Source organism: Panthera pardus, unplaced genomic scaffold, assembly GCF_024362965.1.
Source record: "Panthera pardus isolate Hobbes unplaced genomic scaffold, ASM2436296v1 HiC_scaffold_13, whole genome shotgun sequence".
NCBI lineage: Eukaryota > Metazoa > Chordata > Mammalia > Carnivora > Felidae > Panthera > Panthera pardus.
This window is the reverse complement of record NW_026526688.1, coordinates 49,148,949-49,162,007: the sequence shown is the minus strand read 5'-3', so window position 1 is coordinate 49,162,007 and position 13,059 is coordinate 49,148,949. Positions and strand designations below refer to the sequence as shown.

Here is a 13,059-nt window from a genome sequence, read left to right as displayed (position 1 = left end):
TGTCCCCTCTGTGATTCTGAAGTGGGCAGTGGAAGCCTGCAGCCTGCATTTCTAGGGCCTCCTGGGTGGTTGTCCCTGCTAAGAGCACTGCCCTAACCTCTGTAACATCTCCCACCACATCAAACAGAGAGCCTTGCACTTTGAAGTGTGCAAAAGAAAACAAAAGGACCGGGTAGGTGATGGCAAGGAAAACAACCTGTGCTTCTGCAGGTCAAGCAATCCCCTGGGAGGCTGCTCAGAGTCCCTCCAGGCCCTCCCCAGCCCCGGCCCAGCGCTGCTGGAAAGCGCGGCGTGATCCCACCGTGTTTGTCAGCTCCCTGCTCGCGTCATTTCTGGCTCTGTTTTGACAGGTGTGTCCAAGGCTGGCGCAGCACATGTTGCCAGCACAGCCTGGGCCAGGGAGGAGGAGCCGGAGGAAGGCCCAGAGGCTCAGCCCAGGCTGGAGGGGCGGTGAAGTGGCCTGGGGAGGAATGGTGGGCAGGCCCAGGGTTTTTAGACATAACCCAGTCCTGTGGCCCCCAGGAAGCCCCCTTGCTGTCTCCTTAGAAGGAAGCCCGGGAGCTCCTTCAAGGCTTTGCAAACCTGGCGGGGAGTAAAACACCTGACGGCAAAGGCCATGATTCTGATCCAGTGATGAGAAATCTCGCAGGCTATCACCTCTTAGTCCGGGTTCAGACTTTAACGCCTCGGCCCTGGCAAGTTCCAGGGGAGCAACCAAGCAGGGCGGGAGGAAGAGCACTTGGTCAGAATTGCAGGATAGAGAAATCCAGCGCATTCCAGGTGACTTCCTGATGGCGTCAAGACCCGGCCACTCTCTTTGTTCCCTGGTAGAGGAACCAACGTCGGAGGTGCGTGGTGTCAGCCTGCAATCCCACTACAAATGGAGGGCCCAGCGGGGTAGAAGCCTGCCCCGTTGCAGTTCCATGTCCGCGAAGGAATTCTATCATGGAGCCCACCCAGTCATCCCACGTGATGCGGGTGGATCACAGAGTTTTTGCACAGAACAGTGTATCGATTCATGGTGTTTGATGCAGGCTTTATGGTTCCAACTGCCCTCCCCACCAACACCTGTCGGCTCTCGGGCTTTCCAGAACCTTAAAATGGTCTGGACATTCTGAAGGGTCACATTAGTAGCGAGGGCTATTTGATGAGGTGGGATAGAGACAGAGACCCGCGGGCACTTTCTGGGGAATGTGCATCAGGAGCCCAATGGTCGTGACCAACGGCAAAGTGGCCTGAGAAGTGGAGTTTACAGCACAACCAGAGATGTGAGAAGTTGAGGGGACCAGGACCTGAGCTTTAGTCCCAGGTGGGTGACAAACTCCTCACCTCTCTCAGCCTTTGCTGTCTCTCTTGGAAAGTAGAGAGGCTGAGCCTGGTGATTCACCAGCTCTCTCTGGGCTCTAACGATATAGGGAATGTGGCAGTGGGAGCTGCAAGGGCTCCCGTTCCGACCACTCATCTGCAGTGGGCAGTGGTGACCGCCACTCAAGAAGGTCTGCATCTGTATAATGCACATGATAACGGCTGCTAATCGCCTGACCACCACTGCCAGGTACTGGGGACTGAGCTGTGTCTCCATGAAATCCATGTGCCGAAGCCCTAACCCTCAGTGCGATTGTATCTGGAGATAAGGTACTAGGAAGTAGCTGAGGTTAAATGAGGTCTCTTAAGGGTGGGGCCCTAATCTGTTAAGACTGTGGCCTTATGAAAAAAGGAAGAGAGTGCTCTCTCTCACTCCCTCTCTCCCCTCCCCTTCTTTCCCTACCCCACACCCTGGACCAGGTGAGGACACAGCCATCTGCAAGCCAGGAAGAGCTGGCATCTTGCTCTGGCACTTCCTAGCCTCTGGAACCCTGAGAGAATTAATTTCTATTGGTTGAGCCACCCAGCCTCTGTTATGGCGGCCCGAGCTGACCAGTGCACCAAGCAATTGGCCAAATGCACTGTTGAAAAGAAAACCCCAGGCCCAAAATGGTGGTAACTGGGCCAGGCCAGATCATCAGACCTGGCCTTAGTACCTAACCTAATTGCAGTTTCAGTCTCCCCCAGAAATGTAAATCTTAACCTGTCAGTCGGGAATTTTCTGATAACAGCAATGAGGTAATCTGTGGACCTGGGCCCTCTCCATCCCCCAAAGGAAGATGAGGTAATCTGTGTAATAAAACCCTTTGCCCTTCCCACTAGGGGAAGGTGATTTTGCCTGAAATAATCCTTTCTTTTCTTTTGCTTATAATTTTTCTGCCCTACCCTCCTTCCTCCAAAAACTTTCCATTTTGGGGTGCTTGGGTGGCTCAGTCGGTTAAGCATCTGACTCTTGATTTTGGCTCAGGTCACGATCTCACGGTTCATGAGACAGAGCCCCCCCTTGGGCTCTGTGCTGACAGTGCGGAGCCTGCTTGGGATTCTCTCTCTCTTGTTCTCCCCTACTCACGCTCTGGGTCTCAAAATAAATAAACATTAAAAAAAATAAAAACAAGGGGCTCCTGGGTGGTTCAGTTGGTTGAGCGTCTGACTCTTGATTTCAGCTCAGGTCGTGATCCTGGGGTCACAGGATCGAGCCCCACATCAGGCTCTGTGCTGAGCACAGAGCCTGCTTAAGACTGTCTCTCTTCTCTCTCTCTCCCCCTCTGCCCCTGCTCATGTTCTCTCTTTCTCTAAAATAAATAGAATGAAAAAAATAAATAAAAATTAAAAAATAAAAACAAAACAAAACTTCCCATGTTGTACAACTCCTTACAGTCTCCCTCTCTTCACTAGATGGGGTGCTGCCCGATTCAGTGAATCACTTGATAAAGCCAACTAGATCTTCAAATTTCATCAGCTGAATTTTTTTTTTTTTTAATATAGTATCCTCTTACTTAATCCCCTCAATGACCTCAGGAGGTAGGTGCAATTGTAATCTCCATTTTACAGGGACGGAAACAGAACCATAGAGAGGGTAACTTGCCCAAGGCTGTTTTAATAGAGGTACATCTAAAAACTCATTATCTATGTGACTTTGGGAAGCTAATCTCTCCAAACCACCGCTTCCCCATCCGTAAAGGGGGAATAATAATAGTATATATGGATATAATAGCTGCATTACAAGTTGTAGTGAGGATTAGATGTGTGAATATATGTAAAGTGTTGGGTCACCTGGTTGGCTCAGTCGGAGAAGCAGGTAACTCTTGATCTCGGGGTTGTGAGTTCAAGCCCCATGTTGGGTGCAGAGATTATTACTTAATAAATAAGTAAATAAATGAACTTAAATTTTTTAAAATATATGTAGAATGCTTAGAATGGTATTCTGTTGCATAAGTCCCCCACTGATGTCTGCTATTATTGTTGCTATGATTCTCCTTATTCCTTTATTGCCAACCACAGATTTATGGCCAGCTTCGCTCAGAGCCAGTCTGGCCCTTCTGCCTCTAATTTGACCACAAGACTCTCTCCCTGTGTGGTCCCAGCCCACTGGATCAAGGTGGATCCTGGACGGGCCCCCAGGGTTGGCAGTTCAATTGCTATCCTAGGGTTGGGAATGAGCAATCAAAGGACAGGGTCCTTGCAGGGGAGAGCAGTAACCCAGTTAAGCTGAGCCTTATGCACACAGAAGATGATGGTCAGGAGAAAGGGGACAGAGGGGAGCAGAGAGGAGAGGTCAGTGGCCACCAAGAGAAGAGACCAGTCACCCTTGACAGTGAAGACAGAAGCCTGAGAGGCTGGCAGCCTCCCACGGGTAGCAAGCCCAAGACCCAGCTGTTCTTCAGCATCTGTAGCTCTGATTTTGCCTGCTGTGCCTATTTCATAAATACTCTCTCTCTTCCTTCCTCGGTAGGGCTTGAGAGGACTTCCCTGAACAGGGAAGGTGGAGGTATGCACCTGTGGGGGGCGGCGACAGCACAGGTGGGCTCAGGTGCGTGCCTCACCCTCGCCTGCGAATCAAGCTGAACTTCACCCTCCAAATCACACAGCCGGGGATGCTGGTGGCCAACGGTCTAGGACACATGAGTTTTCTTACGTCTTTATTCTTACGTTATTGAGTCACGAGGTTTTTGTTGTTGATTTATTTTGAGAGAGAGAGAGTATGTGCACGCATGAGTCGGGGAGGGGCAGAGAGAGGGGGAGGGAGAGAATCCCAAGCAGGCTCTGCACGGTCAGTGCAGAGCCCGACATGGGACTTGAACTCACGAACTGTGAGATCGTGATGTGAGCCGAAACCAAGAGTCAGATGCTTAACCAACTGAGTCACCCAGGTGCCTCATCTGTGTCTAATTTATAAATTAAACGCTCTCATCGGTATGTATATTTGGAAAAAAGGCAGAATACTTATGGGGTTCAGTACTATCTGTGGTTTCAGGCATCTAATGGGGGTCTTGGAACCCCTCACAGATAATGGGAGACTATTGTATAGCCTCTTGGTTTTGTTTCTGTGGAGAAACCTTACTAACACGCATCACTTCCCCCTCCCTTCCAAAAAACAAAATCGAAACAGGGCATAGGACTTGTACTGGGCTGCGTTTTATTAGCAAGTGACCATACTATGCTACTATAGACCGAATATTTGTGTCTCCCCCAAATTTATGTGTTGAAATCCTAACCTCCGCTGTGATGGAATTAGGAGGTGGGGTCTTTGGAAGGTGTTTAGGTCTTGAGGGTGGAGCCCTCATGAATGGGATTAGTGCCTTTAGAAAAGTGACCTCAGCAAGCTCCCTCTCCCCTCCTGCCATGTGAGGGCACAGTGACAGATGGCCATCTATGAACCAGGAAGCAGGGCCTCACCAGGCCCTAAGTCTGCTGGCACCTTGATCTTAGACTTTCAGCCTCCAGAACTGGGAGAAATAAATGTCTGCCGTTTGTAAATCGCCAGTCTGTGGTATCCAGTTAGAATAGCCAAAATGGACTAAGACATATGCTTTCAAAGCCAGCCCCCGAGGGCAGAGCTCCCTCCTACACTCTGGCTTCCTGGAGCAGACCTGGCTGATTCACAGGGGACCCAGCTGTCCTCTGTTTCCTGTGGATCCTGGAGAGGCAGGCTTTCGGGGGCAGATCTGGCCCGATCTCTTTCTGCTTTTCTGTTTTATCTGCAGAACAGGGAGGGTGAAGGTGTCACTCAGATTGTCTAGGGCTCCGTTTAGCCTGTTGCAAGAATAATAGAACTCACCTTGTTTCTCACTGGGTTCCTGCTCTTTATGGGTGGTTCCCTCACATGCACTTGGTCCCTGGCCCCCAGAGGACCGCTGTGAATTCCTGCCACAGCTCTGTGTCTCTAGATTGAGGGGCAGGGGGTTAGGGCCAAACTCTACAGTGAATATCTAGGGGACCCTTCGTCCACCGGTTCCCCTTCAAAGTCCAAGTGAGGCAGAGCCCCTGAAGGCATTATGCCCCTGGTTGGGCAGAAAGGACCAGAAGACACCTCCCTCCTGGAAACAGCTCTTTACTGACTCAGTAATACTATATCGCATGATATCATATATAGACAGAATTACATGGCATTGGGGGGGGGGCAGGTGGGAGTGCAAACCAGTTGCACATATTACAGGAAGGGAGGTGGCATTAAGGCTTTTGGAATGAGGACAGAGGCTATTCTCTGAGTCAGGGTGGGGAGGGGACAGCTCCAGGCCCCCAGCCCAGGAGTGGTTGGGATCTGCCGAACACCAAGGTAAGGCAGCTTTACCACAAGTTTAGCCTGTGGGCGGCCTTCACCCTGCTGGGGGAGCTTCCAGGGCTCCTTTCTGCCCTTGTGCACAGGAAGTTGGAGGTGACGAGGGATGGTGTCCTAGCGAGTCTCTTGTGGATGTTTGGGCCCTTCCCTCCTCGTCCAGCCTTCCTGCCCAAGCAGAGAGGCCTCGGGCCATTCTGAGTCAGGGCAGGGTAAGGTCAGCAGGCAGCTGTGGGCAGGAGAGCCGGGTACAAGAGGGGAGAGCTGCTGTCGCCAGGCTTGGCCCTCCTCCAGCCTCCACAGAGGGGCCCGTCCCAGGAATGGAGCAGGCGGGCCAGCCTCAGATGGAGCAAGGGAGGCATCTTCACTCACGCCTCTGCCTCCCTTCTTCCAGCTTCCCAGCTGCTGGGCGCCACTCTGGGAGAATGTTCCAGGGCCTAGATAGTCTCCCCATGCAGATGAAGCTCCTGCTTGGATTTCTCCCAAGATGCTCCTGAGAGAAGGAGGCAAGGATGAAGTGAGGAATTTTCTGGAGACAAGAAAAAATTGCTGAACTCATGAGAGCTCGGTGCCCAGAGCCTGAGAATGTGACTCAGGTGGAGTCCCTCCATCCTGTGTGAGGCAGGGGGCAACTCCTGGGACACTGCTCCCATGGTCGTGAGGAGAGTGTTCTGGTCATCAAATCCACCTTGTCCCTAGAGTTTGAACCACATCACCTTCAAAGGTTTTCCGGGTCTTTTCAACCACTGGGAGCCACAGGGAACTGTTAGCTAGGCTGGTTCCGAAAAAGCTGGAGAGCCAAGTTGGTCAACAATTCAGAAATAGAGTTAAGACCTTCCTCCCAAGGTAGCCACCTCCCTGGCAGGCTCAGTCACAGGAGAGGGGGGTCTTCTCCTGCCCTCTCCTCCTGCCCAGCCAGGGACACCCAGTTGGCCCCCCTGGCCAGCAGGGAAATGTATGTGCGTGTGTGTGTGCGTGTGAGGGGCTGCTTTCTGTGGTACAGTCAGTACTGGGGAGCCCCGAGGTGCAGGGGCAGGCTGGGGAGAAGCCCCTTTGGGATCAAAGAACCACAACTGTCTGTAAGGGTGGCTTTCTGGGGTGGGGGCTTGCCATGCCCTGAGGCCCTTCCCGGCATTTGGTGCAGCAGTGTCTGGGCCTGGGGCCCTTAGTAGCGGCTCTGGCTTCCTGGTGGGCCTGGGGGCCCTGGGAGGCCAGGGGGCCCCTGGATCCCTGGTTCACCCTTAAGCCCCATGGGTCCCCGCTGGCCCGGTGACCCTGTCTTGCCAGCAATCCCTGGCTTTCCCTGAGGCCCTGAGGGCCCTGGAGACCCTGGGGGCCCCTCTGGCCCTGGGGGCCCCATGTCCCCTTTCGGGCCTGGCTGTCCTCTTGGGCCTCCAGTTCCAAAACTGCCCTTTGAGCCTTTGAGGCCTGGGAAACCCCGAAGGCCAACCGGTCCCCTTTCCCCCATGGGTCCTGTGTCTCCAGGCTGCCCCTGAGGACCCTGGGGTCCCGGGGGCCCCAAGCTGCCAGGGTCTCCTTTCGGTCCTCTGCTGCCACCAGGCCCTTTCGTGCCCGTGTCTCCTTTGAGTCCTCTTGGTCCGGGGGGGCCAGGGGCACCTAGGGTCAGAGAGAAGAAGGGAGAAGTCAGTCCATGACGGGCAGCTCTCACGAGGCTCTCCCACCAAGGAGACACAGCACAGGCCAGGCCACAGTGACAATGTCTAGTTAGCTAGACACAAAGGCCAGGCCTGCCACCTGCGAGCTCTGGGAGCTCGGGCCCATTACGTGACTTCCCTAAGTCGGCCGAACAACCTGTGAGGAGGGGACCCTGAGATAACGCGGGTAAGTGTCTGGCGGGAGGTCTGGGGCACCGTGAGAACTCACTGTTCTGACTTCAGGACTTCGTTCCCCACGTGCACTCAAGCTGGGAACTGGGAGAGCTGGACAGCTCTGGGAAAAGGCCAACACTGGCCAGGACTGTCTGTCCCGGTCTGGAGGCTGCCTGGCCTTCTGCTTGAGTCTTTGACTCAACCCCCTGCCCCACCCTCATCTCAACCTCAGGCTTTTGCCCATGACCGTTCTGCATCTGGGGCCAGGGATGGAGTCAAGTGACACGGGGGAGGAAAACCAAAAAAGTGAGGCAGGAGAAACAGACCCCTTTGCAGGGTTAGTGTGTGGGCACAACAGCCCAGAGAAAGGACGGCTCCTCCAGGAGGCCCACCCTGACTACTCTGAGCTCCTGAGGCTGCCACTTGCTGAATCTTTCAATTGACGCGTGGAAAAAGAAGTCACCGTACCGTGAAAGCAAACCCTCAGTGCCTTTCTGGCAGACCCTGCTAGACTATGGAGCCTCTGGAAGAGACTGAGGGCCACAGCTCACAGCCCCCGCCCTGGGCATGGAGCCTGGCACATGGCAGTGAAAACTCAGAATATGCTTGAAAAGAATGATTCACCAAATAGCTGTGGACTCCTTGCTCCCACCTGGCTCTGGCCTAGCGCCTGGGGGAGAGGCCAAGATGAAGACATGGTCTGTCCTTAAAGAGCCCTTCTTAGTTCCCAAGCCAGGGGTCGGAGGACTTTAATATGCTTCTGACTAGATCTGAGAGTCACCAGCTCCCAGAGCTGTACGAACACTCAGGGCACAAAGCAGAGTGTGGCCGTCGCTCTGCCCCAAGGCATCTCTGAATTCCTGGAGGAAAGGGGACTCGTTGGCTTCATGAGGATCATGCAGCAAAGGCACAGCAGAGACCTGGCTTTTTTCAGTGGTCTCAGCAAAGGGTACGGGTACAGAATTCTCCCTGAGAATTCTGCTGCTACATCATTCTTGCAAAAGACTTCTGGCATTTTCAAGCTAGGTGAGAGCCAGTCCAATTCCTGCCTTTCACAGAGGAGGCAACTAACGCCCAGAGAGGTGAAGCAGTCCCCTCAGGGTCCCCTGAGTGGAAACCAGAACCCAGGTGGGCCTCTCAGAGAGCAGGGAGCACTGCCAGTGGCCATGACCCAGGTCTGCGGTGTCCGGGCTCTGCCCCAGCTAATGAAGATGCCACTGCTGTTAATCCTGGCTGATGCTACCTGCTTACGCCCCCCAGCCCCCAGCACCCTCTCCCCACTCCCCACCCCTGTTGCTCCCTGTGGGTCTGCTTCCCAGAGGGTTCTGTGGATCAGTGAATACCGTCCTCTTAAGCTCTAAACTGGGATCTAAACGGGAAACTGGAGCCCAGACAGAGTCAGCCCCACGAGGGCCAATAAAAACCTTCCAGCCATTCCCTGCCCCCGCCTGCCCATGCCTACCTCCCTCCCCACAGGGGCATGCAGCCCTGTGTGGGCTCGGCTCACGTGGCGTGCCAGCTGCACAGGCTGGGATTCCGTCATGGGGCCAGCGGGGGCGGGGGTGGGGTGGCTGGCGGTGCAGCGGACCCGCCAGGGAGCAGCCAGGAGGCAGGACCTGCTCTTTGGTCTGCAGAGGCCCCTGGAGCCCCCCAGCCCCCTCTCCCCCGCACCAGGCAGCTGGAACAACCTGGTACAGAGAGGTGCCCACCAAGGGACTGCCTCCCCCAGCCTGGCAGGACTTGCTGGGAATCGGCAGAGCCATGGCGCCGGTCTCCGCCCCAGCTCTGGCCTTGGCACCTGGGCCTGCTGAGGTTGGAAAAACAGCCATTCAGAGGTGGAGGGGCCCCTGGAGGATCGGTGGATGGGTGGATGGGTGGGAGTCAGGGGGCCCTGGAGTGACGTTGGGCAAATTCCTGCCCACTCTGGAGCTCAGGCCCTCATGGATAAAATTGAGAGTTGTACTTCAGTTCCTGAGGGCCCCTGGAGCTTCCCCCCCCCCCACCCCTCCCCCTGCCTCTGTCCTTGCCCTCTGGCCTGCTTCTTTGGGCTCACCCGCTGCCCGCCCCAGGACACAGCTCCCCGGTTCTTCATTCTCTCCCCTTATAACCACTTCCATGGCTTCCTCTCTTGTCCCCGGGGTGAATGGGTCCACGATCCCCATTTCCAGCGTCGACCCAGGAAAAGCATGAGAAGTCTCATCCCGATGAAGTTGCCCTGCTCTGAACAGCCCCCAGGTCCAGCGGGAGCCCCCTCACTCTCTCCCCGGGACCCCGGCCTGCCCGTGTCGTCTGCATCAGGTGCCCTCTCCGCCCTTACTCGAGGGGCAGAGCAGCTAGCTGAGAGGGTTGCCAGGGGTCTCTATGCCAGCAGTGAGGGAGAGAAAGAGGGTGAGGCCCTCTCTTCTGCCCCTTCCCACCTGCCCTCACGGCCTCCTCTTCCTGGGGAAGCTCTTGGCGGCTTCCCTAGATGGGGAAGGCCGGGGTCCACATGCCTGGGTGGAAGGTGTGTGCAGAAGCCTGGGTCACACTACGCACCTCACTGCCCCAGGAGTGCAGCCCTCAGCATGCGTGGAAGGAGAACTTCAGGGAAATGGGTGACCTCACTCTCCATACCCCTCCCCATCATGGCTGGCACCACCGACCCCATCTCTGAGCACACGGAAAGGGGTCCTAGACAGTCACTTTGAGGACATCAGGCGGGGTGGCCTCGTCTGGGACTACTGACAGGAGCCTCTGTTGCAGACAAGGCATCAGGGGCCAGTGACAACCCTGCGACATCCCTGCCCACTCTCTGACTTCTCTGGGACCTGCCTTCTCTCGGAGAAGGGAAGGGCAATGAGAGTGCCAGCATCTGTCTACTGAGTCTCTCCTGTGTCAGCTTTGTATACTGAGATTGTTGTCCCATTTTACAGATGAGACAATGTGGTGCAGAGGGTGACATCGTACCCAAGATCATCGGCCAGTAAGGGGTAGAGACAGGACTCAAAGCTGGGCCTGAAGCTCTGAAACCCATGCTCTGTCCCCCTACCGCACTGCCTCGGGTCCTCATTACCCTGTGGCTGGGCTCCTGGCCCTTTCCCCGCCCCCGCCCTGCCTGTCCCAGGGAGGGTCCACACAGCGTGGGGAAGGGTAAGATGAAGGGCTGTCTTCCCCAGGTGAGCTGGTCCCTCCCAGCCATGAATCATGCTGTGGGACCTGGGTCTAGCCTGGGAGGAAGTCAACAGCCCTGGCTTTCATCGTTAGCTTAGGGGCAAGGAATGTGGACAGAGGTTGACAGGGTATCTGCTCTGCGGGAAGGCGTGCCACTGACACAGCCCATTATCAGATCGGGATACCAGCAGGGCTGCAGGGCAAAGGAGGGGAGGGCTCAATCCTGCTCTGGGCGGAATTCAAACGCTGTGGGGAGCGTTTAAAGCAAAGGAGGAAAGTGAGCAGTGTGGCTGAGGGGCAGGGTTGTGGGAGAGGAACGGAGCACCCTGGAGTCCCGGGGAGGCCCATAATTACTCAGGAAGCCGGGGACTATAATTAGGCGATCCTGGCCCATTAGGGTCGAGCCACAACTGACTGCATGTCTGGGACAAGTAGGTGGTCTGCACTAGGAACCCGGAAGAGGTGGAGGTGGGGGTGAGCAGAAGTACTGAGTCTGTCAGAGCCCAACACTCCCCACCCATGGGTGGGGTAGTGCGTGGGCAGGAGGGGCCTGCAGCCCATCTCCCAGTCCAAAGCAACAGGTCAGCTTACGAGGACGGAAGGAAACAGAAACGGAATGGGCGACTCTTGAAAGGCCATGGAAGGAAGGCACACTGGCCTGGGCTTTGGGGGACCCTGGTTTGAGTCCCAGGTCTGGTATTAACCAATTGGATGCGTGGGTAAGTCTCTGTCCCTCTTGGGACCTCAGGCTTCCCTCTGTTCAGTGAATATACTGGCCTAAGTCAGGGACTCTCAATACCGGCTGTTGTTACCTGAGGAACATTGAAAAAATGACAATGGACCTCCACTTCTGTGATGCACTAGATTGTAACAGACGAAACTTCCCACTGAGAATAATCCGAATCATCAGATCAAATACCAAGACATACTCCTGATGGCTTTGGAGGGAGATCAAAGGCTAAAATCACAGGGAGAAGGGAGGCTCATGGAAGTCAGCCTGGCAGTCTTTGGCACTTTCCTTCTCAAGGCATTTGTTGATGAGTGATCAGTTTGAGCAGAGAAGCTGAGAAGCCAAACAAAACGCTGCAGCCGTCAGGCTGAGAAGCTGAGTAGGGCTTTCAGTGGCTTCACTGGGGCTGGGGTAGAAGGATGCCAAGATTCAGGAGAAGAGGGGATCGTGTGTGCATTTGCACAGGGCAGAGAGACTGAGCAGAGCGTTCAGCTTCATTCACTTAGTCTTATGGTGCCGGGGAGACAAGAATCGGCGTTCAAGACAGACAAGGTGACAGGGCCCTAGTAAACGCTCCTCTAGGACCAAGCGCTGTGAGCATGAGTGTATCAGAAATAGGCCAAACGTCACCTTTCTTGCCCACCCTCTGCTTCTAGCCTTGTTTATGCTTTCATTCTGCCTTCACTGAGCAAATGTTTCCTGAGTGCCTTCCAAGAGCAGGCACTCTGCTGGGTACTTGATGAGGGAGACAAGTAGCCCATCATCAAGAAAATTAGATTCAGAATCATCCCTTAAATTAGGGCAGCCTTTTATATTTTATAAAAATTGTTCACACCCGCTGTTAACAATGATACTCACAACTACCCCATGGGATATAAGCAAGGGAGGTATTAATATTCCTATTTGTGGATGAGGAAGTTGAATTGAAAGTAGCTAGTGGCCAAAAGCCTTATCCAAGGTCACTCAGCTAATAAGCAATGATGGTTTCCTGTTTTCAATGTCCAAATAATAGTCCTAGCACAGACGCTGTCTAACACAGACACAGAAATCATCCTACAGAGCAGGAAGAGAGAAATACTCTTTTTTTTTTTTTAAGTTTACTTATTTATTTTGACAGAGAGAGAGAAAAAAATAGCAGGGGAGGGGCAGAGAGAGACAGGGAGAGAGAATCCCAAGCAGGCTTCGCACTGACAGCATAGAGCCCGACATGGGGCTTGAACCCACGAACCGTGAGATCATGACCTGAACTGAAACCAAGAGTTGGACGCTTAACCAACTGAGCCACACAGGTGCCCCAAAGACAGAAATATTCTATGAGAGGTACACACACTATGGAAGTACCACAGGCTTTCTGTTGAGCAAGTTGAGCTGGAAGAGGTCTCAGAGAACAGCTGGTCTTATCCTTTTACTTACCGATGAAGAACAAAAAGAAAAAACAGAGGCTTAGAAAGATTAAGTGATTCTGCCTACAGACTCCGAGCAAATTAGAAGTCAGACTTCTTTCCCATGTAGTTTAAGAGCTCCAGCCCTTCAGTCAGCACTTGGCACCTTCCACACTGGCTGTGGTCATTGCTGTCCCACCCCGTTTATTCTAGAGAGCAGCTCAGTTCCAGCCTGGGGGAGACCTCACTGCCAGCTCCAACATGAGAGACTGTCAGCACCTGTCTATGCCTGAAAGAATGAGTAACAAGCTCCTGTAGGAAAGGATG

General features: G+C 54.2%; 1 protein-coding gene across 1 annotated transcript in view; it reads right to left on the bottom strand.

Moving 5' to 3' along the window:
- Window positions 1–5,400: 5,400 nt before the first annotated feature.
- SCARA3 (scavenger receptor class A member 3) overlaps window positions 5,401–13,059 on the bottom strand; it is a 50,739-nt gene continuing 43,080 nt past the window's right edge. Inside the window, exon 6 of the mRNA XM_019440851.2 lies at window positions 5,401–7,258. Within this exon, the coding sequence (XP_019296396.1) occupies window positions 6,807–7,258 (452 nt within the window). The 3' untranslated portion in view covers window positions 5,401–6,806. The remainder of the gene's footprint in view (window positions 7,259–13,059) is intronic.